This window comes from Falco rusticolus, chromosome 12 (genome assembly GCF_015220075.1).
Source record: "Falco rusticolus isolate bFalRus1 chromosome 12, bFalRus1.pri, whole genome shotgun sequence".
NCBI classification, from domain to species: Eukaryota; Metazoa; Chordata; class Aves; order Falconiformes; family Falconidae; genus Falco; species Falco rusticolus.
Genome location: NC_051198.1, coordinates 24,911,334 through 24,938,611, shown reverse-complemented (window position 1 = coordinate 24,938,611; position 27,278 = coordinate 24,911,334). Strand labels below are relative to the sequence as shown.

At 40.8% G+C, this 27,278-nt stretch overlaps 1 protein-coding gene across 1 annotated transcript; it reads right to left on the bottom strand.

Annotated features, from left to right (window-relative positions):
• Positions 1-4,207: 4,207 nt before the first annotated feature.
• RRP15 (ribosomal RNA processing 15 homolog) lies at positions 4,208-27,278 on the bottom strand. Its single transcript, XM_037405681.1, has 5 exons — positions 27,184-27,278; positions 23,583-23,857; positions 21,611-21,708; positions 20,577-20,778; positions 4,208-5,146 (listed from the first exon to the last, which is right to left on the bottom strand). The coding sequence occupies exons 1-5, from the start codon at positions 27,245-27,247 to the stop codon at positions 4,994-4,996; spliced, it is 792 nt and encodes a 263-aa protein (XP_037261578.1). The 5' UTR covers positions 27,248-27,278; the 3' UTR covers positions 4,208-4,993.

The following is a 27,278-nucleotide window of genomic DNA, read 5'->3' as shown; positions in this document are numbered from 1 at the left end:
GGCTGCCTCAAGACCATACTCCAAGGAATCTCTGCCATTGGCAGGGCTGGGAATGAAGACCAGGACTGTCGATACCTGCATTTCTACCCACAACTTCCTACTCTAGTAACACAGCATTGCCCACAAGCCCTGCAATTTATGGGTCCCTTGAAAAGCAAAGCAAATCCTCTGTAGATAAACCACACACAACCCGACAGTCAATGCAAACACCCACACAATCAAGAAAGCTTCTCGCTACCATTTTGCTCGGATCAAGCAACACTTGTATGTATTTCTGTTCTGAACAATGGGAACGTCCTTCTTCACCGGGATACAAAAACAAAGTTCAAAGCAACAGAAGCGACCGAATAGCCATGGGCTCTCGGTCACAATCTCCAAGATTACATTCATAATGTGTTTATAAAGGGCTCATAAAGGGCTAGTGGAATCCTTAAGTACTTCAAACAGGTTTTAGAACTACAGCAAACATCCTTCTGTTACCTTCTACTACTGACACATGCCTGTCGTACACATGATTTAAAGATCTGATTAGTACATAACATCAGCAGGTTGTATATTTAACCATTTTGAAATGACATGTTAAGTTTTGATAAGTGTATCTCTTAAATGAACTATTTCTATTAACTATTTAGCTACTTTTGGGGACATATATGCCTGTAAGAAATCCTAGTGGTATCAAACCCCAATGCAAGTCTGATCCTGGTTGGCAGTTCACAATTACCACCACACACACTGAAAACAGAATTAAGAAACACTGAGGAAGTGTTGCAAAATAATGCTCAAAAGGTTCACTTACTGGTATGAGAGAATGGGCTATTGAAACAACTGAGGCACCATGAAGAAATAATGCTTTTTTATGACTAATCCTAAAATGCCCTTTCCAAAGTGCCTCTTGGAAGCCATTTGTGCTCATGGGGTCACACCTGAAGGCTTGATGAAAGTGTCCTAATTAATTTTACAATTTGATATCCAACCAATTAAACCCATGATTTAACAAAAAGAAATCGTTCCAAAGGATGAAGCACTACACAAGCACAAGCATCTCTGGTGTTGAAGCTATACAGATGGGTTGGAGTTTTATTCCAACGTACCCAGTAAGAAAGAATAGCAATTAAAAAGATGCATTTGAAGACAAAAATGCTTTGTCCAAGAAATATCAGCCACCCCCTATCAGTCCTGAAAAGAATAATTAAGGAAAAGCCCTTATCTCCTAAACCACCTACAGAGATGAAACCTTTGAGATTTACACGCTGACAAGAGGTTAAAACCCACAGCTTTAGAACACCAGTAAATAAAGAGTCTTCCACCATCTGTTAACCAAGAATTAGTCCAGTCTCCAGTGTCTGCCACCGAGGTTCTAGTGTCTAAGTTTAACATCTCATTATAGCGCCAGGATCCTATCTGCTTAGCAAGATCCTAATAGTCCTAATTACCTCAAGCCTTCTCCTGGCCCTCTTACTCCTTACTTCAGCAAGTCTTGAAGAAATCATTGAGCAATTTGCAGGGATTGGAAGTGAACAACATTGATGACTGCTCTGTGTGGATATTAACTATGCCAGGACTCATTTCGTAAGAACGATGAGTTTGTCATTTGAAGTTGTGCAGAGCGTTGTGTGCCAGATGACTTCTGCCTTCCTCCCTGGAGACAGCTACTGAGCCAGCTCTGAACAGATGCAGCTTTACAGACCACCTTCTTCTGGAAGCATCACATAGTCAAAACACTTTTATGGCCTCCAAACAATTCATTTCTCTCTTTACAACAAAACACACACACCAAAAAAAAAAAGCCCTGTCTCCAGCAGGAAGCAGCTTCCAGCTCTTTTGTTCTGCTGTGCTCGTGAGCCCAGGAGAACCTGCCTCACAGCTGCAGAACAGGAGCTCTCCCCTCCCTCTTTTTAGCAGGGAAGATGCTGTGGTGCAGTAGCATCAGGCACAAGGACATTCTACCACCACTCCCAAAGCGTTTCCCTAAGAGCAGGTTGAAGAAAAGCAGGGAGAAGATAGTTTTTTGGGGTTGTTTGTTGTGCTTATTTCTTTTCTTATTCATATCCCAACTCATGCTTTCCTTTGCTGAAAAAAGTTAGCACAATTAATGTGAAATTAGACCAGAGGGTAAGAGACATGGGGAAGAACTGACCCTGTGCCTTCTCTTATTAAACAAAGCTTTGTTGCTTTGCATGCAATCCATAGAATATTAAACTCTACATACTCTGGAGTTGGCTTGAAGCCTAACAAAACTGGAACCACCCCATCCTTATTGGCTTTATATAGATAGGTACAGAAATATACAAAGTTGAGATGATTCATGCTCTCTGGAATGAAGGGCAGCAGCACAGCTTTGCTTAAGCAGAGATATTCATGGGAGCAGGCAGAACATACCGAGTACTCCGACGGCGAGGAAAAGCCACTGGAGGTTGTTCTCAGTAGCTATCAAGGAGGAGGAACGCTCCTGAAAGCGGGCAGGACAGCTAATCCCACAGCTGAGAGAGGAGACTGGAAGGTGTCTGGGCCAAAGAGGGTTTTGCTCTTCTTTTGAATTGCTAGTCAACAAAACTTGTGAAATCAATCAGCTGCCCAGTGGCTAGAGTTAAAATATACCGCTCCCACCTGCCATAACTGTCCTGACCTTGTTTCTTTTTCAGAGGTAGTTAACCAATTTAAATTATTCTAGGAGCTTCTCTGCATATGGCACAACCAAATGACATGGCAAAGGCAAGACACAGTATCAAAATTAAAAACCTATTCAATATACATACAAATCTGAGTATTACTTGTCTTAAAAGGCAAGAAATGTGCTCCACTTACAGGCAAAAAGTTCCACTATGCACTTTAGATGAAATGGAAGCTCAAGATATTTTTAGCAATATTGATATATTCCATGTTTTTCTTAAATACACAGGTAATACTTCAGTGTTTTAATCAAAACATTACATCAAAAATGCACAAATAAAATCACAAACACCCAAGTATTCTAAAATTGTTCTGAAGTATATAAAAAACTTCAAAAATCATCTTGGGATGTTGTAGTTCCTGTGAAAAAACTAGATTATTTTCAAAAACTTTGATCTCGGACAGGGATGGTGATAGCAAACCAGAGAGTGACTGTAGATTTAAGGGTGCAGATATTTTTTCACACAAAGTAACTAAACTCTGTAGAAAGAAAGCAATGCCAGGTTATGTATTATGCTGCTTTGTAGACTCAAAATTCATTGTAGTATATTTTTGTGTTGCACTAATGAGATGCCAGCTCTCACTGAACAGCTCCACAGATGTCTAGCCCTCAGAAGCCGGGATAACCATATGTCAAACTTCTGTGGTTTTGCCACTTGATATTTTGGGTGTGTGCCTTCATTTGTGATAATAAATATCAGGCCACAAACTAATGTCTCCTCAGATATCTAATATGTTTAACACTCAAAACAGCTTGAAAATCTAAACATTTCTGCTGTTAGCTTTGAGTTCTCCTCAAAGAATTACGCTACAATATATACCAGATGAATAGACTAGGGATAACACAACCATTGCCAGTTGTTAGGATGGGTCTCCCTGCCATTTTGTATGTATATTTTTTATCCTGCAGCACACACACAGTTCAAACCCCTTCCCCTCCGCCTTTGTTAGGAAAATCTAAATCCACTGTCCTACCACAGATTTCAATGCTGAAGACTGAAAATTTGCAAGTCGCTCCTCATCGTATCTGGCACATAAGCAGGTACAAGGAAAGGTTTGTACGCGAGACATCTGTAGAAACAGACAGAATAGTACTATGTATTTTAAGTATCCATTAATAGGCCCCAAGGCATTTTCTTCACATAGCAAACAGGGAAATGTGATAGGAAAGTTAAACAAACGACACTGCATCAGCCAGCAGAATTCAACCCCAGCCCCTCATTTAGAACACCTTAATCGCAATGCACTTCCTTCCGTATGCATGTGCTTATGTAGAATATATTCTTATTAAGTATGGCAGCTTCTGCACCTTCGCAACCAAACAGCTAATGAGGAGAAACTGCTGTAGCTTAAACAAAGCCAGCAGTGTTACACTGACAGATGTCTTCCAAAATTTGTGACTGTTACAGCATGCACCTAAGAGGAAGGGCTTTTGTTTGACCTTTCAAAGACCTGAAGAATTAGCATTATAGCCGACTAAACCCACAGGATGTGTAGAGGTCCAGCTCCTTACTGAAAAAGGCCAGAACACCAGAACTGCAAATGAAGCAACATTGAACACAATTTTATGTGGTATTGCTAGAAAAGCCCTCGTTCCTCCAACAAAAACAAAAGCCAACGACTGTCCTTTCCTCTCTTACCAGTCTCTTAGCTTATACAACTTCAGACTTGCAATGGAAAAAACACATATATATAAAAATAAAAATGTAAAAGCTAATCAGTAGGGTCAACTCTTTTTACAATTATGTTTCTAGAGTTGTCTCCAATCAAACTAATGCTCCAAGACCAGAACTATTACATTAATGGTTACTTTTCTTTATTATCTACAAAACCTTTTCTGGCCAAAGTAGTAAAGACTCTATAGGAGTCCGATAACTTTACAAGGTGACGGCATTTCTGTGTTTATTGTAAGCCATTTCTGTTGCGAATTGCTAACAACTTTTCAAAGTGCAACACTGATTTGGAAATGCAGGCACATTAATACATCAATTGCCATGACTAATGTATAAACTTTTAATGACCTTGGCAAAACCTTTCTTTCATTGGGCAGGTGCCACTATTTTGACTGTACAAAATGTTTTGGAAATATGTTGAAAATTATACATGTTTTGGAAAATATTTCAGGATTTCGGTATAGCAAATGAAGCTATATTAAATAAGTTTGACATGGAGGAGAAAACACTCCGAAGTGGTGCAAGTCTTTTCTTTTTCCTTTAAAAAAAGAGAGAGATCCTCCAAGTGTTGTACATTCACAGAATGCTGACTTTTTATCCAAACAAAGTTAAGAAAATAAAGTATTATCTTGAATGGTTTTCAGTTTCATTCAGTCACTGTCGTCATCTTGTTTCAGACCACCTCCTTGTTCAGTATTGCCCTCTCCATCGCTTTCCTTGTCCCAGTCTTTCATAGATGCTCCCATCATGAAGTCATCACGCAGTATGTTCCATTCCGGCCCCTCTTCAGACTTCACTTCACCCTGAGTGTTTGAGGGGAGGAGAAGAGGAAACGGGAAGACAAGATGAATGTGAAAGGCAGTAAGAGATGGAAGCTTTTCATGCAATCGGAAGGAAACCTCTCATACTCTTACAATTTGCCCTGGCAGACCTACCAAGACCTAGCTCTTTATGCAAATGGTGCACAGAAATATGCAGGACACTCATAAATGACTTGATGCTAAAAAGCAAACTTGTTTTAACCAACCAATAAAAGAAATATGGAAACAAAACAATTATTCCTCATGGATCAAACAGTCAACCCTGGGCATGGCTTCCTTTATTAAAATCTTTCTTGGCAATCAGAATGGATTCATGATATCATTTATTAACCCCCAGGTGCTGCTTCATTAGAACACTTCTTGGCACATTTCTAACACACAAATATGGATTTAATAAAGGCTTAAAACCCACCAAATTTAATATTGAACATATTCTGTGATACGTGAACCAAATCCCCTTTATGTGGATTATTACCTCACTACCTGGGCTTGTCATATGGTTCAAAGCTGCCTCTAAAAGAAACAAAGTTGATCTGCACTCAGCAAGCCAACAACACCTTACTCCAAGTTTCCTACCTCTCGAAGGCAGATAAAGTGAGGCCATGCTGCACAGACTGGTAAATCATACAGGCCAGCGAGAGGAGCAGTCTCAGGGCAGGATGGAAGCAGCCTGGGTTGCAGTTCTTCTACGGGACATCGTACTTGGGCGGTGCAACAGCGCCACCCTGTGGCACCACTCGCAAATAACAGCTTGAAGCTCTCACTGAAGGAAAATACCAAAAAGCATTCGATGCACTGAAGGATTTTGGTGGGTTAAGCCTTAGGAGCAAAATATTCCTGAGGAACAACGTGGCTCAGTGTCCAGCAGGCAAGCAAAACATTGTCCTACCAAAGTGGAATCGGGGGTACCCAAACCAGTAATTTACTTTTGCAGGGTCTCTGAAATGAAGATACTACAGGCATCTTGGGTGAGCTTTTCCAGCTGACTCACCCTGGTTGAAGTAACTACCACCTCCTGACACTGTACAGTTGCCTACTCGATGCAAAACCTGTAGTAAATACATGATCACTGTAGACATCTGTTCAAGTCCCTTCTTCGTCACGCATGTAGTAATACATAATACACAGAACCATAGCGTATTTAAGCTAATGTCTCTGCAATCGTTCAGAGCAGCATACGCAATATATAATAATATAATTAATACCAGGAGGAATAGAGAATGCAGGTCCATCACTGTAAACCTAACATATCATATCACACCAGCAGAAATCACTTGAGTGCAAAAAAAGTCTGCCAAACTATCTATTCTTAATAGGTAAACACACAGCAGAAATGCTAAATGTGACTTCTCCTGCAGCTCTTTCTGAAAGACTACTATCACAAAAAAGGGCAACAGTCTTAACACTTTCCTTCCCAAAATGAATCTCCCAGGGTCCAGCTCAAACAAAAAAGTTTTTCTTTGGGTTTTTTGTTTGTGGTTTGTCCTCTTCACAGCTGCTCTCATTGATGCCTACTTTAAGAGTAACTCTGCCATCTCAACAATCCCCCTTTCCCCAGGATAGTGCCTCCTAACCACTTCCCATTCTTGCAGCAATTCACTTCACATGCTATACTCAGTAAAGCCTGAAATAATCTCAGACAGGGCAATCAATTACCTGGAATTAAAGAGTTACAGATAAGGTATGTCCCCAGGCAGACCTTAAGATGTTCACATGGGAATAATTTGTATTAGTGCAAACACAGGTACTCGGTTCTGGGATGCAAGGAGAGGGTAGTGCTTTCCCCATCACCTCCCCCTCCTCCCTTTTTAACTGTATTTCAGTTGTTTTATATGTTTACCTTTGCAGAGTAGAGAAAGGTTGAAAGGATTACAAAAGTCATCAAGATTTTCCTTTTTTTAATGCAAACCTTTTATAAATCACTGAACACGCCACAGGGTTAAACTTGAAATACAGATGGAAAAATCCCATCTTCCTTACAACACAATCCAATTTTCTTGTTTGGTTTGGGTTTTTTTCCAATAACAACAAAACCAGCAGAGATTCCTCTTTTTTTCCCCCCAGATGCACAGAACAGGGATTTTGTTGTTGTTGTTTTGTTTCTTAAACAGCACAGAAGTAGTAGATCACTGTCAGCAATGACAGTGAAAGGCTCAGGGATTGAAAAGCCCAATGCTCAAACTCATCACAAGCTACTATTCAGCAGCCATGAGCCCTTCTTTCTGGCCACATCAAGTGAACGGGACAAAAGCAGGGCCTCAACAAAAAAGGGATGCTGATCCTCCACAGCATTACCCACTGCGCAAGGCACCACAAAGGTTTGAATAGAATTCTACAACAAGCCCTAAGGAGAAAGACAGTGGTAGCATGTCCATGCCTCAAAGATTAAGATTAAATGCTTGAAAGACAATATTTAATCAATTTTAAGCATGCTCCCAAGTGAAGAAAACCCCACATTTAGTATCTTCATTCCTAACTCATTTACTGCTCTCTTTTCCCCTCAAAATAAAATCTCCCCAGATCTATTTTATCACAAAACATTCCTGGAGTCTTAAGAAAATACGCAGCAAGACTATTTATATAATTAACAATTAGTTCAACTGCAACATTGCTTCCCAACTTGCTTTATGTAAGAACGTTAATACACTTGATTTTTCAATGCCATAATCTGGTTTCATCTAAATAAAACACGACCAATTCTTGGCACGTGGAAAATAAACCAGCTTTCATGCTACACAACCGCTTTTGAACTCTCAGTCAGCTGTTCATCCACATCTCCCACATTTCACTACAACACAGAAGTCCCCTTTGAACATCCCCAAACGAAAACAAAGCAGGCTATATAAACATTAGTGTGTAATGCTACATAAAACGGATCCTTCGGCAAGGCATGGAGTGAAAAATTCTGGTGCTGCTTTCCCGCCCCCCCCCCCCCCCCTTCTTTTTTGTACATACATTTGAACGGGTTTGTTCTTTGCCTGAAGGTGTGACAACCTATTTCAAAAGGCAGGAGTTGGTAAAATATCTCAGGAGTCACTGGTACACTGTGATACGCTTGTTATTAAGAGCCAAAATAAAAGAGACCAAAATGTACAGTGTAGTTATTCTAGTGCAGACACTTACTGCTGGGACAGACTGAAGCCCAGTTGAAAAGAGATCACGTAAATAAACACCATCTTGCCTGCTTCGTGTGTCACAGCTAATGCTGTGACACAAGTAAGACTCTGTAGTGGGGCCACACTTCCCCAACTAATTCTGGTTTGAAGACATATCTTCTACAATCTGCACCAGGACAAAATGAACTGAAATTCTTAGCCAAGTCCTAATAAAACCACCCACCCACCCACAAAGCTTAGGTCCGTCACCTAGACCAAACAGCCATCCCTTGCAGGATCCGGGTTGGAATTGCCTCCCGGATGCTTTTGGAGGAATTGGTCTAAGAAAGCCCCGTGGCATCAGCAGCAGCTATATAATCAAGTTAGAAATCTCCCTGTTTTGGTTGATTTCTTTACCACTGAAAAAATCTGGAGCTATATAATCCACTCTTGGTAAAAGACATTACAGTATCATCAACAGAGACCTGCCAAACTCACCACTGGAGTTGTGGCAGACTGCATTGCCACTCAGGTTGGAGATCGATGCTCTCCACCCCTTCTTAAGTTGCTGGAAGCAGCAGCAGGATACTTGTACCAGCACACAGCTGCTTCAGTCTGCAAACGAGTGCCTTAGCTCAAAGCCTGCTTCCTTTGAAAGCTTAAGGGAATTAAATTCAGTCTGCCTAAGTCACAGGACATTGTCATTTTCATCTGTTGCTTTACTGGCACAGCAATATCCTAAAACCAGAGCAGGAAAGTTTCCCAGCGCTTTTCAGAACCCCACACTGCAGAAGCAGACCAAAGCCCCATAATGCTTACTGGTAAGTAATGGCATTAAAAGGTAAGTCTTGAAATGAGAACACGCAGATCAAAGACAGCATTTCTCGCTCTGCTTTGCACCAGCTCCCATCACTTGAACATACCCCAGTTTCTGCATCTGCAAAACAGCAAACATACCCTGCAGTTACTGTCTTCTGGGTGCAGGCTGTAGGGGAATTGCTACAGCGACGTAGGTATTAACAAACGAACATTTTTAAGACCTAGGAACTGCAGTCAGCACACTGGACTCCCACGCCTTTACTCCATGTACAAGATGAAATGCCAGAGCTTGCAGGGGCATCTCTCTCTACCATCACATAAAATAAACGTTTATTTGTACCTGTCAGGGAAGGAATTTCTAACGTAAATATCTCTCAAGCAACGACTTTAAGCCCTGAGAAAACAATTCTAACATGTCTAATTAATTTGAACTGTCTCCCCAGGTTCCTTTGTTTTGCTCAATACAAACATCTAAGACCTTGAAATACAGGGAGGCTTTTGTCACGAAGAAGTTTAAAAGCGTAACTGCCAAAATGTATTTTCACATACATCTGACAACTACCTTCCCTGCCAGCCTGCATCTTGCTCAGAATGACTGCTGCTGTTTCTCATCCTCAAGCAAGTTGGTTTAAACCTAGGTCGAAAAAACCAGCATCAGCATACACTGTGGTATGTTAAATCGCAATTAAAAAAAAAAAACAAAAAACACACTTTGTAGAAGGGAGGGGAGGAAATGGAAAACAAAGAACACCAGCATAATCATTTCTCCTAAATTTATTTTCAGGAATATCCAAGTTCACAGGCTAAGAAAGCAAGTTTCCTCTAGGCAGGGAACAAATAAAGAAAACTGCAGCTGAAGTATCTAAAGGAGCAATATAAGCAGAAAACAAAATGTAATGATTTTTAACAGAAAAATGATACTTAGGTTTAATTATCAGTGCTCTTCCAGCTCTATTTAATTTGAATTAGTGAGATCTTGATTATAAGAAAGGTTCCTATGTATGCCTGAACCCACAGAGACAAAAACCCACAGATCTGGTAATTGAGAATATATCCTGCACCACTACTATTTTGAACTTCTGAGCTGAAGTCTCACAGCGACTCACTTTGGGAAGCATTTTTGAGCTTGAAGAACACGGAAGCTGCACAAGAGAAGTCTATTCTGCTGCAATATAATTCTCCATGATCATTTATTCCTTAGGGTGAGAGTTATTCAATACCCATTCGCATGCTCTCTCTGAATGAGAAATTAGAGCCACTGAACTGCCCTGGTATATTCAAAGTAACACTACACTGCAGACATCAACAGTGGCACAGGAGACTCACTCATACCACAAGGTCTCTTGTGCACATCAGAATCTGCACTGGCATTTTTAGTAAATAAATCTAAAAATGAAAATTTCGCAGTGTGTTTTGAAACTTGCTGTTCCTGTCCAAATTTCTCTCCAAGTAACACGCTGCAATTATTACTACAAGCACAAATACTGATTTTCCTTTTAAACACAGCCAGAAGACCACCCAGAGCTTAATGGCCTGCGTGAGGAATCTCCCCATCCTCACATCCTTCTCTAGGGTTTACTAGAACTGGAGATGTGTGAATGGGAAGGAATGCTTTGGGTTGGCACGCAGAGACTTAAACGTGCCTCAGCCTTAGAGGGGTCAGAACTGAATTACAGAATTTCTAAAAACAAGCATTCATCTGGACTTAAGCAAAGAAAATTGATTACCATCATTACTAAATGCTCAGTTGCAAAGAAGAATCACAGAAAGAGCTTATGAGGGAACAGATTTCCTCAGCCATCAGGAAGCTCATAAACCAGTATTTCTGTCAGAAAAGCAAAAATATTTTAAGAATTCAACCATAACACAGGGGCTTCCTGCATACAGGATGCTCTGGAACTCCTCAGCCCATTCTGTGCTCCAGCTCTGATAGCAGCAGTCTTGGAAATTCTTCTGCCGCACAAGGAATTTTACCACACGCTGCTGCAAGACTATGTCTGGCCATATTGGCATCCATATTCCCTTTACAGGTTTTAATGAGATGATGAACAGCATGGGCATGCTACACCCGGGATCTACTCACAGAAAATAAAAACTCATCAAATAAAACCCCACCTGAAAATAAGCCTCACCTAAAGAAACAGACTTACAGTTAAGTTACAACGCAGGTATGAACTGTTATCTTAACCCATACTAACAGTTCCCCTTGTGGAATATATTCTGTAATTTTGTAACTCACATTCTGTAAAATACAAGGCAAAGTGACAATGTTGTGAATGTCAAGTAATTACATCACTGTCAGGCCAAAACACTCCAATGACATAAAAAAGAAAAAAGTTCCACCAGTAAGTATTGTTAAGTAGGCACCGAACAAAAGTTAGCTCAAACTAGGCTGCAAATTATTATGGACAAGACACCTAGAAAGAGAGCAATAACATGTTCCCTGTGTTAGGTTATCAAGCAACAACACATCAGGACAGAAAGTTTCAGGCAGTATACTCTTTCAGTACACCATCACTGCTCATTTTCAGTCATGTTTGTTTTTTCTTCCTGTAAAAACAAACCTGCTTCATCACCCTCACCTGCCATGCCTGTTTATCAGCGGTTCTACTACTGACAGTGAAATTACTGCCTACCATACCAGCCACAACTACCTCAGTGTTCACCTGTTACTCCTACTTCTTCAGCTGTAAGTCTCCACACAGCTTTGTAATTCAATTACTTCAATGAGAGGATCCTTAGAGCAATGACTGCACAGCACCAAGATCAATTAATTCTTGACGTAAAGACCCAAGGAGTACTGTGGTTGAAAGCAACATATGATCGAGACTTCTGTATTTAAAGCAACACATTATACTTCCATTGCTCTTCAGATACAAATTTGTACAGCAAGTTACAGTATTCAAAGTAACTGAACAACAATTCTGACTTTGAAAAGACAATGCTGGCCATCAGAAAGACCAGCTTTTCATGCTAGCTAAACGTGAGCCTCCAGTAACCAGTCCGCAAAATACTGTTCACTTTGTACCAAACAAACATATTGGTCAGTTACCAAGAGCAAACTTACATGGCCAGATTCCATCATTATTCCAAATAAGAAAATGAACTGCAAATTGTTCTGTTTGGATGGGACTCAAAATAAAGGAAGAAAGAACTTTTCTAGATATTTAGAGGCATTTCAACCCTGAATGAAATGCCACGCCACATCTCACAAGTTATGAAAAAGACTTCTCTCCATCAGCTGGTCCTACATTTCTTAATGTGTATTTCCTGCAGTAATGAAGACATGCTAAGAGTTTAAAGATCAGCCTAAACATCACACAGATCCACAACATCCTTGATGCAAGCTACAGAGTTTCCAAACCATCAAGCTGTACCTGGAAAATACACAGACACAGCAAGAGCGCCTAGTGAAAAGCATCTGGCCAAGACTAAGGCCTTCAATGTGCTATCCCTCAGAAATCAAGTACTGACACAGTCTACTTCAGACAAGTATTTGTGAGTCACAACAGATTTTTCTCAGGTGTCACCCATTTATGCAAGACACTTGCGTACTGTTTCAGTTGGGTACCTCAAGTTTTCTGCAGGTTTTTATAAAAGCTTGCCTGCTGGTACAGTAAAGAAACATGCAGGCCCCTAGCTGCTTGAAGTATTTTTTGATTCTTTTTTAGAATAAATTAGCAGCTCGCAGATTTTTGAATAATCTGAATGTGACTCAGATTATTTCCTACAAGCGATGCTGAAATCATCTACTGTTTTTCATTATGATTCAGCAAGAGGCATAGCTGAGTGAGTCCCAAAAGGTTGACTCAAACAACCAAGGCTAGAGTAATGACCAAGTCCTTCACTTCCAGCACTTAAGAAATCATCTCACAGAGTACTGATGAGGAAGAAGTGGGGCTAATAGTCCTTCACTTCCAGCACTTAAGAAATCATCTCAGAGTAGCTGATGAGGAAGAAGTGGGGCTAATAAAAACCCTCCTCTTCCTGACTCAGGATTTCCACTTGCATCTGAGTCCCAAAACAAGCATAGGGATCCAAAAAACTATGAGGCAGGATGGGGAGAAAAAAAACCCCAAACCACAAAGAACTAGCTTTTGTGTATTATTACTAAATATGAAATACTGAAGCTTTATGACTACTAAGCAGCTTGTCTGGCTAAACCTCTCTACCCTCACTGCCCCTGCTTTTACTTAAAATGGCTTTTGCAACATATCCTAAATGTCTTTAAATCCAAGCCTCTTTGATTTCATATTCCTGTAATTTCCCTCACACAGTCGTGGGTGAGTGGCAAACTCATTAAGGAACATACCATACCCCTCAACACTCCCAGGCTGCTTTCTAAACGCAGTTTAAACCTGAAGAGGAAATACGTAAACTGCCCGTGATCCCAATCCTTTATCTTACCCATCCTGCTACCCTTTCTCTACATTTCTGATCCTACCATCTCCTATGTTTTTGTATGGGTTTTCCCAGCGCCTGCAGGTGGAGAAGAAATGACACAAACCACATATAGAACACCGTCCAGGGTTCAGCAACAGACCAAAAAGAGGTCAGATCTTTCCAAGACGACAGCTTTAGTATCACCTGTAATAACAGTAGTTAAAAAAAAAAGTGTATTTCCTAAGCCTTCAGTAAATTTCAGAAACACTCATTAAAAACTGCCCAGATTTTCCCATTAAAAAAAAAACCAAACCACAAAAAACTCCCAAAAAAACCCACAACCCTCAATTCAGCAACACTCTAAACACTGGAAACTGGAAGGAGTTTGACCCATTGCTCCTGAAGTCTACCAAGATAAAACAGATGAATAGGTGCCCACAGAGGTCATTTCTAATATACATCTGCTAATTCCACACTGTGGAAATCAGAACATTTTATACCTTAATAAAACTTCAAAGTAAGTGAATCACTTTTTAAGATAATCTCCAATACAAAATGCTTAGATGGGGGAAACAAACTGGTTCAGATAGACAAGCTCCACCTAATCTCTCTTACTTCCAGAGAACACTTTTTGATACAACTTTATGAAACGTTCAGATGTATTTTTCTCCAAGTACATCGCCCTGCCTGTAAGAATTATGAACAAAGCCAAAAGTGGAGAGTTGCTTTTATAAGGCTTCCAACTCAATTTACCAGATAAATTCTAATAGGATTTGACTTTTTGTGCTTTGTATACTTACAAGAAGATCAAAAGAAGATGCGTACCACAAGTTTGTTTTTTTAAAATGTGGTTGTTTGGGACATAATTTTACTGAAAAGGGGCTTGCAAAACACAACACCATCATAGTATCCTGTACACTACTAATCAAATAGCAAGGCAAGTTAGTCTCCCGTATGACAGATGAAGCTGTCTCATATTTGCCTGACATTTCAATCACAAGTCCCTGTTTATATTCACTTACAGAATTTGCCAGACTTCAACTGCTTCATGCTGAAAGCTTTTGCAGTGTTTCAACTAAAATCACTTCATCTCTTTTCACAGAAAGGTGAACTTAAAATATTTTGTCTACAGCTCTAAGGAAGAAAGAAAGATACACTTCCTACAACCGTTAAGATCTTGCATCATTCATTCTTTCTGAATTTAAAAATCAGTGCATGATCTATTTTGGAGCTGGGAACACGTCTTTTGCTCTCTATGACCACTTTCCCAGATCTGGTGGAGTTACAAACATTTGGGGGACTGCCCTCTCCAAACCTGAGGTCACCACCTCAGTAGATACAAACGTATCTATTTCGTATCCAAATTCTCCTAAAATGTTTGTCTTTACTGATCACAGGGTGAGTTGTTCTGACAAACAGGGAAGTGCTCTCTGCATGCAAGCAGCTGCCAGGGCTGCTCTGGCAGTAGGCACCAGGATGCCACGCTGTGTGCCTGGCCCTCATGTGCGGGGGGAAAGAACCTGTCAGGAGCATAAAACATGAAGAGGTTAAAAAAAAAAAAAAAAAGAGGTTGATGGAAACAGAGTGCAAAATCACAATCTTTTTCCCATCTTCACTTCTGATCAAGTATCTCAAAAAAGACAGCAGAAAGGGAAATCTGAGAGTAAAACCACAGGAAAAAGGGTGAACCTAGTGAAATACAGGCATCACACAGCCCTTAACCCTCTTATTTGGAGTTGAGCTCACAGTGTCAAGTTCTTGACATCTATCAATCAAATACTTAAATATTGACAAAGACCTACACTGCCACACTAAGACAGATGTGTGTTACCAGCCATGGCAAAAGAGAGGGAACTGAGCTTGTACACCTTAAAAACCTAACCCTGCCGATGTCCCAAACAGGGTAATCCAAAACATCTTCCTGTAAACAGATCTAAAGTAAAAATGTTGCCATCAACCAACCTCTAATACTGCACAATAACTCTTTACCTTAAAGAACATATGATATTTGGGATAAACTGGTGGCAGGCTGCACTGCATTTATCCCTAAGGACAAAAATCAGAATACAGCATACAATTAGGTAGTCAGCAACCTTTTGGTACAAACCCAAAAAGCTACATTAAAAGCATCAGCTCCAAACATATATGAGGTGACCTTCAAGAGAATGTACACACATTTGGGAAAAACAAATACAAATGCACAATTTATAAAGGAATCCAAATTAAAAGTTGCTGTGCATGTGATGGGAAGACATTTATTAAAGTTGGGAGAACACATCTACTCTGGCTGCAGCTGAACTAAATTAATACTTGGCTGCCCCCTCAAATCCACTGGAATACATGCACGCCTAGTTACTCCTTCAATTAGTTCTGTAAAACCAGCACACAACAGCTGTAGTAAAACTTCTGGTACTCTGCAATGTCATTATCACCTACGGCAAAAAGTTTCCTTGTAAGATTAAAAGGGGTGTTTATATACCTTACCAAATTTCTAGAAGTCATCTATGCCTTCATCTATACTTCAGAAACAAACTATTTCCTGCAGCTAGCTGAAGCAATTGTTTGGACTGTTTATACAAACAGGTATACAGATGAAAATAAGTCTTTTTTTTTTATTTTCCCCTCCCCACTTCTACACTGGAAACTGCAGAAAAAAAAGCAGAAGAAACCAATGGCCAGTACTTACACAGCTGCAAGAAAAAGGAAACTGTCACTCTCACAGGCTTTAAACAGATCTACTTTTTAACCTGGAAAGCACATTTATTTCCCCACCTTACTTGAAAATGAAAGCCCCAACATCACTTCTTGTGTCCCAGCAAGAACAGCAGTCAAAGTGTAGCACTCCTGCCCTTGAAAAAATCTTCAAACTACTGCTTAACATTAAAATATTTATGCGTATTAAAAGTCTTATGAACAAAAGAAAAATCTATAGCAAACCTGGCTCTAATCAAATTACTTACCAAACACACTAGGAATATTTACAAAACACACTTCAGGCAGAAGGAACTTTTCTGGAAAAGCATTTTATTTCAAGTCCCATATGAGCTATAGCTGATATCAAATAGCACTTGTATTCTTCTCCACTCATCTTTCTTCCATCAATAAATCGTTTTAGAATAGGTACTATTTTGAGACCAATACACCAATTTTTTCCAGATGTCATCACAACACAGGAAACAAACTGTACCTTCAAGTCATGTAGTCAGCACAAATTACAGAAAAATTACCTTGCAGAATTTGGATCATGGTTACTAAAGCAGACCAGGAAATCCTGCTCTCACTTCTACCATTGAAATGCTCTGCAACAGATCTGGTGTAAAAAAAACTTACAAGTTGAAGCAAACACAGGTGATACAGAAAACCATGCTAGAAAGGCCTAATTAAAAATTAAAGGTTGATGAGTGCAGGTTATGCCTGTCACAAAGAACATCTGTACCTTTCATGCCAGTTATTTATGTCACAAGGAAATTTTACCAGCCAGTAATGCTTTACATGGAGTAGCCCAAATGACAAGCAGAGTCAAGAAGAGCTTCTGGTACCAAACGACCCTGTTGTAACTGACATGCAGCAAGGGAGAAGACTTGAGGCTGCTCTGGGAATATCAGCTCTGAATTTCTTTGTCTTCTTACAACTAAGATTTCAAGACCTTATGTAATTCACTGCATCAGCCAACATGTCTGTGCAACTCAAAGGTGAGAAACTTCACTCAGCCGTGGAACCAAAGGTACTTCCCTAATCCATAATCCTAAAAGCACCCAGAAATTTCTTAAGGGCCTAAAGAAAACACAGGATTCCTTGAAGGAATCCTTGACTGCTACTACCTACTTCTGTACTTCCTCTGTAGACAGTGACTTCAGCTTCTAGGACTGGACAGACAGCATCTCTGATACGTATCTTCTTTTAACCTGTACTTTAATGTTACTTATAGTACCTTAGAGGTGGGAAGCTTCAAGATACAACCAACACATACTGAAATGAACACCTGGTCTGTAAGGATTGTGTTGAAAAAGATTGAAAGCTCTCATTTTTCAACAAATGCTTCCCAAAAAAAGTTGCAAAACAAAAAAACCCCACCACCCAAACAACAAACAAGTCGGTTGGTTTTTTTTAAAAAATAGAATTATTACATTTTTCTCCCACATCACAAGGCTTCAGATAAGGTGGTGAGGGGAGGGAAATTAGATGATCTTACCCAGAGGCAAGCATCATGTACAGTACCTTGGAAAAAAAGTCAAAAATATTGCACAAGTCAGCTGGCTCAGCAAGGATTAAGAAATACCTTGATAAACAGCTAATGATATGAAAGGCAAACCTTTTGGCTGCAGCTCTGAACAGTAATTACTCCCATCTGGGCACACAGAACCCCAAGAAGGGCTACAGTTTCACGTGGCACAGGAAAATTTTCACAGCCTTACAGTCTTTCTTTCATAGCTACATTGGGTGGGTGTACACCATGTAATATTTAGGCTAACAGCTAAAAGTATACTAGATTATAAACAACATTCTCAAAGGGCATGGGTTACCCGTCCTTCCTTCCCATCAATGTCTGAAACTGATGGAAGTGGAGAACAAACTTTTTAAAGTCGTTGTGCTACCGTGAAATCCTGGCTGCTACAGACGGGCCTTTACAGAGCATTTAATTTCTTTTTCTCACACATGCTTATATCTGACTAAATAATCAACTACAACAGAGCTTTATAATGGCTTTCTTCAACACCCTGTGACATTTGGAAGAAACCACCAAATTTTCAGAAACACAGCAGCAAATTTTGCATTCAGAAACAAGAAAGAGCATTTGCCCATTCTCACAAGTATAGTCAAGTCTCCTTTCATAGCAGAAGGCTTGAGTCAAGAAAGGTTTGCTTTCACTGGTAAAACTTTATTCTGCTATTTTTCCTGCTGACTGCTTGTTTTATGTGGGTGGGGTAGTGTTTTTATTGTTCTGGACTGCATTTTAATTGATGGCAGAGTGCCTGGAGTTTGGGATTGGCATCTCTTCCATTGTTTTTGTTGAGATAAATAAATATATTTCCCCCTCTTTTTTAAAAATTGAATACATGCCATACTCTCAACTGCTAAAAACAAAGCAGGCTGCTACAAAACAAAACAACCCACAAAACAAACAAACAAAAGCTTTCAGATGGCACAACCAACCTACCAAACTCCTGCTGCAAGGAATTCACCACCCAAAAGCCTTGTCCTTGCTTAATGCCCTCTGAAAAATCCTCAAAGACCAAGAAGCAGAGATATGACAGTGGTGGCCAACAGTACTGTTCAGTGGCTAAGCGTTTGTGTAATTCTCAGGAGGAGACCGAAGAGCAGATTTTGGCCTCAACCTCAAGCATTAACAACTACAAGGATGGGAGCCTGCTAAACGGGTAGGATATGCTCAAGAGAAAATAAGGCGATTAAGAACAGTTTGAAAAGGAAGAGTTTGGTTCTGTACTGAGTGGAGAGCCACTGAAGCAAATGCAACAAGGGAGAGAAGTAGTTATTCAGGCAGACATGGCTTTTAAAAAAAAAAAAAACAAACACACCAAAAACCTCATCCCCTTCCCAAACAAAACAAACCTGTAAGTATAGCTTTATATTAATGAAGAACTCTGAAATCTGAAATTTTGTTTCCCAAGCAATGCATAAGCAGTACCTGTATCAAGACTCAAAACCAACACTAACCAGCCAGCATCTAAAGCATCAGCAGAGCACTGTAATGGAAATACGCTGTTACTGAAGCTGGCAAAATAAGACTTTTTTTTCAGTACAGAAACATCTGCAATTTGTTTTTTGACCTAGTAATTGGAAAATTTGCCCTGCTACAATCTGACACAAAGGTCCTCATTTTTGCTCAGCTATTGTTTTAATGCCTACCACAATAGTAGCTGGCACTGCTATCACTCCAATGTTGTTCTGCTATTCCAAGGGAGGCGTTGGGGGGGAAGGAAAAAAAAAAAAAAAACACCAAACCCACACACACGCATGCCCTCCCACCCAAACAAGCAAGCAAGCTGGAATTATTTAAGGAGAAATAAAGTGTCAGCACCAAGCTAAATTGTTCTCATTATCTGAAGAATTTAAAAAATACTTTAATATTACACTTGCATGAAAATTGTATGAGCTCCTCATGCCAGGCAGTGTTTCAGCATGCTCCCCAAGTGCACACAAACAAAAAACATATGACAAACTGTTGTCTCCCAACTGATTAAAGTATTTCTTCCTGGCACAGAAAAGCACTTAGTTAACTGCTGTGAATCTGGGCCAACAGAAGTATTCCACCCACTACCAAGCACAAAGTTCAAACCTGAACAGAAATATGCTTCAAAAACGTGCAGCTTCTGAAATACGAGCAAGAGTATGCCTGAGCAACTTGTCTTCAACCCTGAGCTACTTGGTAAGATGAAAGAAGCGATCAAGAGTTGGATGAGTCCAACTACACCGTGTCTCTCTTGAGTATGTTTGGAAAAAAATGGAGTACATTAAAATACTTCTTTCCAAAACATTGCAACAGCAATAAAGCCACATCAGCCTAACATACACACAGGCTCGGGGAAAGTAAAGCCTACATATAACGTTTCGTATGTCTCAGTTTCTTTCTGTTGTGGTGTTCACTTGTATGGCAAAACGCTTCAGTTCCAGATACCATAATCATTGGAGGAAGCGAGTTCGAAATGCCCAAAACTGTAGGTACGTACAAGTAGTACAGTCTAACACATCAAGTAGACAAAAAGCCCCCGTACGTTCAACAATTTTGAAGAACTGGTAACTACTATTGGCCAAATTCCAATCGTCACAACCCACTAAAATCTAGCAGTTAGTTCCACAGTTGGCGGAAAATCCAAGATAAAAATCTAATTTTTTGTATTCTTCTTTTAAACACACAGCTAAACCAAGTTATTTGTATGCAAAGCTTGATGTCTTATAAGAAATTCCAGTGTTTTGTACCTTGACACTTTAAAAGATAGGGAAAACAGGCTAAGAGCTACTTGCTCCCTTCCTAAGTAGTCTCAAAAAACCCATATAACTTTTCAGTACAATTGCTGTCCATTAATGTGCCTGCTTTTCACAACAGCTGTTATTAGAGTATCTTGTAGGCATCTTCTCCCCAAAACAAAGCTTACCTGTTTACTTTTTGTGGCCTTTCCAGCAGCATTCTTGCTTCCTTTTGCACCGTCCATGTTTCTTAAAACACTGATGAAATCTTTCTTTGAAACAGACGACAGCAGTTTAGCACGCTGCCTGTCAGAGCTCCCAGTTTTCTTCACCTTCTCATCAATGTTCTTTTGGTGTGTCCTGACAGCATTAAACAATTGTACAACACCTCTGGGATAAGGAAAAAAAACAAAACAAAGTTTTTCGCTCAAGTTCCCTTTAGAGAAATGAACCACCTACCTAAGCAACTAATCAGTGCAGATGCTGCATGGTTTCTAGCTCCCCAAAACAGTTACTCAGAACCTCAATTCAGTTAACAAGTAACATTCACTACAACTTCAGAGACTTTCAGTTTTCACTCTTCCTTCATATTTCTTGCTAGGAACCAGTAACAAAAAAATGCACAAATTCAGATCCCGAAACAAGCACAGTGACATGGTACCTAGATCAGTGCAAGAACACGTTTCATCCCCAGAAGCGCGTTACTCATCTTACAATCAGCTATTAATTTCCTCAGGAAAGATCTTAAGAGCAGCTGAAGTAGGGTGACAAGGCAGAGGAATGAGTAAGGAGACAGATACAGACAGCACTTCAAGGTGCTCAACAAATGCTGCAACACCAAACTACTGCAATGCAGAACATGCAACTGAACTTAACAGCCATGGATCTGGTGAATCCTCTGTGGAAAACAAAAATACAGAGTAGTAGAAACAACTGTTCCACATTTTTTAACGTATTAAATTAACAAAATAAGGGGATCCAACAAAGCACTTCTGTTAAGCAAACATTACATTCCCCTCTAAATTTTTACTCTTTCACAAAGCTTCTGAAATCTGTTGTTGAACCTGATACTGTACAATGCAGACCTGTATATAAATCACTCTGCTCCTGCTAGTCACTTCTTAAGATTTCACTCTGATTGGAAACAGATTACCTGCACAGGCCCTTTCCTCCCCTTTTCGATATACATATATTTAAGGAAAGCATTCAGAAAAACTCTTACCTCGTGGCAATTCTCTGAAGATTTCTTTCTGTGTCTCGGTCTTTGACAACATCTGGCTTCACTCGGCACATCATTTCCCACTCCCGCTTTTTATCGAGCTGCGTTGTAAATATTGTTACATGAAACAACATGGAGCATTTGAAAATTCAGCATACCCTGACAGAGTATGTAGCAGAAGGAAAAAATATAAATAAATCAACAAAGCTGGTAAAAGGGGAGCTCCGATACAGGGCTGGATAACAGGTCTGAAGCAAGTCTATTGCACTGACACACCAGGGCCCACCATCAAATCTCCAAGAGTCATTTGCCTTCTGTAACAAAAACTAGATAAGAGTTGCACCAGAGTGATGCCTCTAGCTCAGGACAAGCAAAAGGAGTACAGAGAAACTCAAATACTTTCACACTGACTGCTACGGATGGAGGAATTATTCAAAGACAGCTTTCAATTACAAGACTTCACAAGCTGATCACAGAAATCCTGGGTCTATCAAGACAGGCGTGTCACATTTTGAGCCTTGGGAATTTGACTTCCCCTGCTGAATTAATCACAGGACAGCCTCATGAGCAACAGTGCCACACAGCAAAGACGACAGTGGGCAGAACTCAAACACCAGGAAGAGCATCAAGTGCCCACTGGAGAACAACTCCCGTGTACAACACTGATTTTTGTCTCTTTTCTGATGCACTGTTTCAAAACCAAACAGATTCACTTTCCCATTACCAGGGGCCACAATACCATCAGCTTTATTTCTGCTACAATACAATACAATAGGAGAACACTGTATTTCCCGTGCAATAGGGCAACACTATTTCACCAGCCTCTACTTCAGGAGTAAGGTAGTAATATTTTTTTTTCCACCTTCTAATAACTGAAGAGCATTCTAGTCCTGACGATGTTGCAGTACCTGTGTTTTATACAAGTAGTCTTTCATGAAATATCAGAATCTTTATAATTCCAGCCAGACTACTACAATTTTGTGTGTTTATGACAGTGTCTTTTGTCTTTGATCAAAAGAACTGCCTCAGTCTAGCTTCCATCAGCAAGACATTAATAAAGGCAGGCTGTTCTCAAATTTTTCTAAAGGGTAAACAAGTCAGTTTGGGGATCTGCAGCCCACCTCTGCTTTACGGTACTCCCACATATTGACTGGATAGGAACAGGCATTTAGGACAACCATAACAGAGCAGATGCCATACTGAAGCTCTCTGTATTTAAAAGGTAGGCTTTGGCCTAACCACAGCATGTCCCAGACTGTTATCCCATTGAAACAGAACTGGTAAGATGAGACATTAGAAATATTAATGCATTTTTAGACTGAAGGTAAATCAATCACAGCTTGGAATTAAAAGTTCCACCAAAGACACATAAAGAAATTACTTCGTTGCCAACACTGTTCTGTTTTCTTAATAACAGTTTCAGAACCAGAAGCAATTTTGGGCATGGACACATTAATAAATAAGCACCAGGAAAATCACTGAGGGGAGCAAACAATTCAAGACCACATCAATGACTACTGCAATCTCAACCTAGAGACCTTTGATTCTGGAAGTTGCAGCAGAAATTAAATGAAAGCAATTTTCTTCTCTTTCACTTTCAATGAGGGAGAACTATTTCAACTTGCAATGCCGACAAAGCGAATTATACTCCAAATTAACAACAGCAATTAGAAAACTAAGCTTAAAGCAGCTGCTTTCAATCTTCTCAACAACAAAAACACCTGAAGCTGACAGGCTGGAACAGTCCTGCTGCCAAAGATCAGCCTGCCTGATGGCCCAGAAAAAGCAGTAAGGGAAAAAGCCCTCCAGCATGACTGTGTGGAAAGTAAAAAACTGAAGCTACTTGAGATCACTGTGGAGGAGAGATTCCAAAACTGAAAGTCTCAGAGCACTCTCCCAAATCCCCACTGAGGGGATCTTGCATGTGTCCCCATCTACTGTGACTGCACAATGAAATACTGCATCTTTTTCTCACCTTCAACCTCTTCTCCAGCCTTTCTTGTTTTTCCTTTTCTCTCTCCTTCTCCAGGCTTTTATTCTTGGCCAAGATGGTGGATTTATTTCGTGGAATCGCTTTGTTGAGCACTTTTGCCATGGCATCTGCCCAGCCTGCACCTGGGCCAGCTTCAGAGCTTGCTGCCTCTTCAACCGCATTGCCCTGGGCTGCCGTTTCATCTTCATCATCGCCATCCAGGGCTTCTCCTCCTGAAGAGTAGCTGTCTTCTGGAATTCCTGAGCTTAACTCAGAATCTAAGGGTAAAAAAAAAAAAAAAAGAAAAAAAGAAAAAAAAGAAAAACATTATCAGTTCTGTTTCTACTAAGGATCCATCACCAGCGTAATTTGCTCCACATGTAAGTGTTATCTTGAGTTCAAGGCCACGTACTGCCTGCTGTTACAATTAACTCCTCAAGCAGGCATACACCACCATAATGAATTTATTAGAAAGTATCCAGTGAAAGTGCTTGCTCATGTCAGTGATGAAGTAGATTTAAGAGCTTGGGTAAAGGAGAAGGCAGCCTTGGATATTTATTATTAGACTAATGAATACTTTGATGTTTAGGAGTAGTATTTTTTGGAAAAAAGTGTATTTTCCAGTTAAAAAATTACCATTTATAAATGTATAGACACACATGTATCTATATGTATGGATGTACACACTTGCAAACCGCAACAGTGACATCTAGTGTTTAAATGCAACCAGCCACATGGATTAAATTGAAGGTAGGGGGCCATTTCTCACAGGAAAGCAACATCTGCTCAAGGAAAGTAATGCCAGCAAAAATACGATTACCTAAGCATAACGAACACAGACTGGAGACTACTTTGTGAAATACAGAATCAAGACAGTTGTCAGACAGCTTAAAAAGAAACCAGAGGCACTGAACTTTTATAGCTTAACTGCTCAAGTTCTTAATACACAAATAGAACACCCCCAAGTTCAAGTTTCCTTACCCTAAGCCCCCTTCAAAAACAAAAAAGAAGGAATTAAAGTTACAATACTGAAGTTTTCAATCAAGCAACAGCAAGACGGGAGGAAACAGCTAACTAGACAGCAAATCAGACACATGAAGAATCTGATACTTCCCTCCTTAACCTGTTCAGCAGGACAAAGAGCAAGAATAAAGTCTTTAACAGTGTGGATGATTAAGTAGAATAAAACAGGCTACAAGTTTAGGGTGTGCTAAAATACGTTTGGTTATTTCAGTGGACCACTTTATCACGTAATCAAGAGCAGAGCATACAAGTGTCCTGCCACTATTTAATATCATTCTATTAATATCTGTGCCACCCAGGAGTTTTAAATTAATTATATACAATTTTCAAGGCTGCAAATCAAGTGCAGGACAGAAGGAGGCTGGTTTCCAACACTTCCACAGTCCCACCAGCAAGGGGACAATTCCCCACCAACTCTGGGGTACCAGCTGACTGGCTTTCATCCATCTACCATTCTCACACTACTTTGAAAAGAATATTTTAAAATCACAATGTTAGGTACTGCTAAGCCAAGTGCTTTGCTCCTTAAGCACTACTACATCCTGTAAAGTACCTTCATAAACCAAATCATTAAGAGAATGAAGTCAGAAAAGCTTCACAAGATGTTTTCTGTAAAACCACACAGACAGCTATTACTGATATTCCCTATCAACTGTCTGTTTAATTACTTAAAACATACACTCTGACACCAGAATAACTCATTACTCTGCCTTCTTCGCGTGCTTTTCCAAGCAAGCAAAAAACCCCAACATAGCACCAAAACAATGGCATTAACCATTTTAAAACAAAGCCTCTAATGCCCAGGCATATTCAGAGGCTCAGAAAAAGAAGCAAAGTTGTATATTTACACCACAAGTGTAGAAGATAAATACTTACTGAACACCTGTTCATTATCTCTAACAGTATGATTTTTCCTACCACTAAGGTGAAGGCAGTGTTGTGTCATGGTCCACACAGGATAAATTATGGGGTTGTTTTTTTCAACAGTCCTTACTATAAAATGGAAATTTAGCAGTGGCAAAATTGTTCAACATATTCAGAAACTATTTAAAGGCATCCTTCGTAGGATATCAGTACATCTCCATATCCCCATTTCTAAATTAAAGAAAAAAAATGTTCATATTGCATGTAAAGGAAGAGGTACATCACCACATCTTGATTCCTCATGTAAAATAATTTGTCAAGTTTTCACCCCTAGTCCCTGTCCATGCTAGAATATTGCTATCTGGTTTTTAAACAGGGAATTAACACCTAATTGCAGCTTTTTATACATACAAAAACTAACAGCTACCAAAAGTCCAAACCCAAATTCCACACACTGTTTAGGACCAACTTACGGAGTCAGCCATAAAAACTGATTAGACTTATAAAGAGGAAAATTGCAAAAGCATGTATTAGACTCCTTTACATCATATCTTCTGCCAATATAATAGGAGGATAATGCCATCAACAACAGTTTGCTTTCAACAAGTAGAGATGAACAAGGTTTCAACAAGCAGCTATGAGTTACTTCTTTTAACATATCAGAGGATCTGTTAATAGCATGAGCTAAAGCAGAGCTATTTCAAAGTAATTTAGACTAGAACAACTCTCAGAAGTAGGACCTGGGCCTCTAATTTGAGTTGCAAAGATCAAAGCCTGGCATAGATTTAATATAAAAAGTTCTCGGGGTGGGGGAATATCCATGTACATCTCCATACTTTATTCTTCTAAACTTGCTCAACGATGTAGGTTTAGACACACGCAGTTAAAAACAGCAATCATTCAGCAAGGAGCTGCGAAAGGAGCTCCCACCCAAGGTCTCCCCTGGGGTTCAGTTTTGACCCCCAGAGCAAACAGCACCCCTGTCAGCTACAGCCCTGACTCCTCCCAGAACAAGGGAGGAAAACTACCCAGTATCACATGACATGATTGGGAAGGCTCACAGCTAGTTGGCTATACCCTCACCACACACCAAGAGGCAAGGACGAGCAGAGAACCACGTGTAAAGGATGGAGTAGGACCGTGTTTGTACTCCGCGCTCTCCCGGGGTTACCGCACTTGGCGTAGCTCGAGGGTCGCCCCTGGGGCCAGAGGGGCAGACACGCAGCCGCCGCCCCCCGCGGACGGGCCCGCTCTGCCCCGCCACCCCCCAGGAAAGGCGCCCCAGAGGCACACGGCAGCGAGCTACCGCGGTGGGCCCAGGGCACAAACGGGCTGCGGCCAGCGCTCGCCGAGCTGAGCAGAGAGCACGGCACAGGGCGGGCAGGGCCGGCGGGCACAACGTCGGGCACCGCGGGAAAGCCACCCGTACGGAGCCCCGCCGCCTCCATCCCACCGGGAAGAGCCTTCGGCAGGGGGCTGGGCCGGGGCCCTAGCTCCGGCCGCCTCGCACCAGCCGGCCCCGACCCTCAGGCCAGGCGCCGGAGGGGGCGAGGAGTGGCTGGGCCCACCGGCGGGCCCTGACGGGCTGAGGAGCGGCCGGAGGCGGCCCACGGCGGGGGCCGGAGAGACCTTAGAAGCCCGTCCGAGAGAACAGCGAGTCAAACGCCTTCCCACTCCCACCCCTTCCCTCTCCCGCTGGCGAAGCACCCCCGGTTACCGCTGTCTGCCTGCTCGCCCACAGCAGCCGCACGTCCACATGGGTCCGCCACGGCGGCCGCCATATTCCCCTGCGTCCTCCCCAAATCGTGTTCC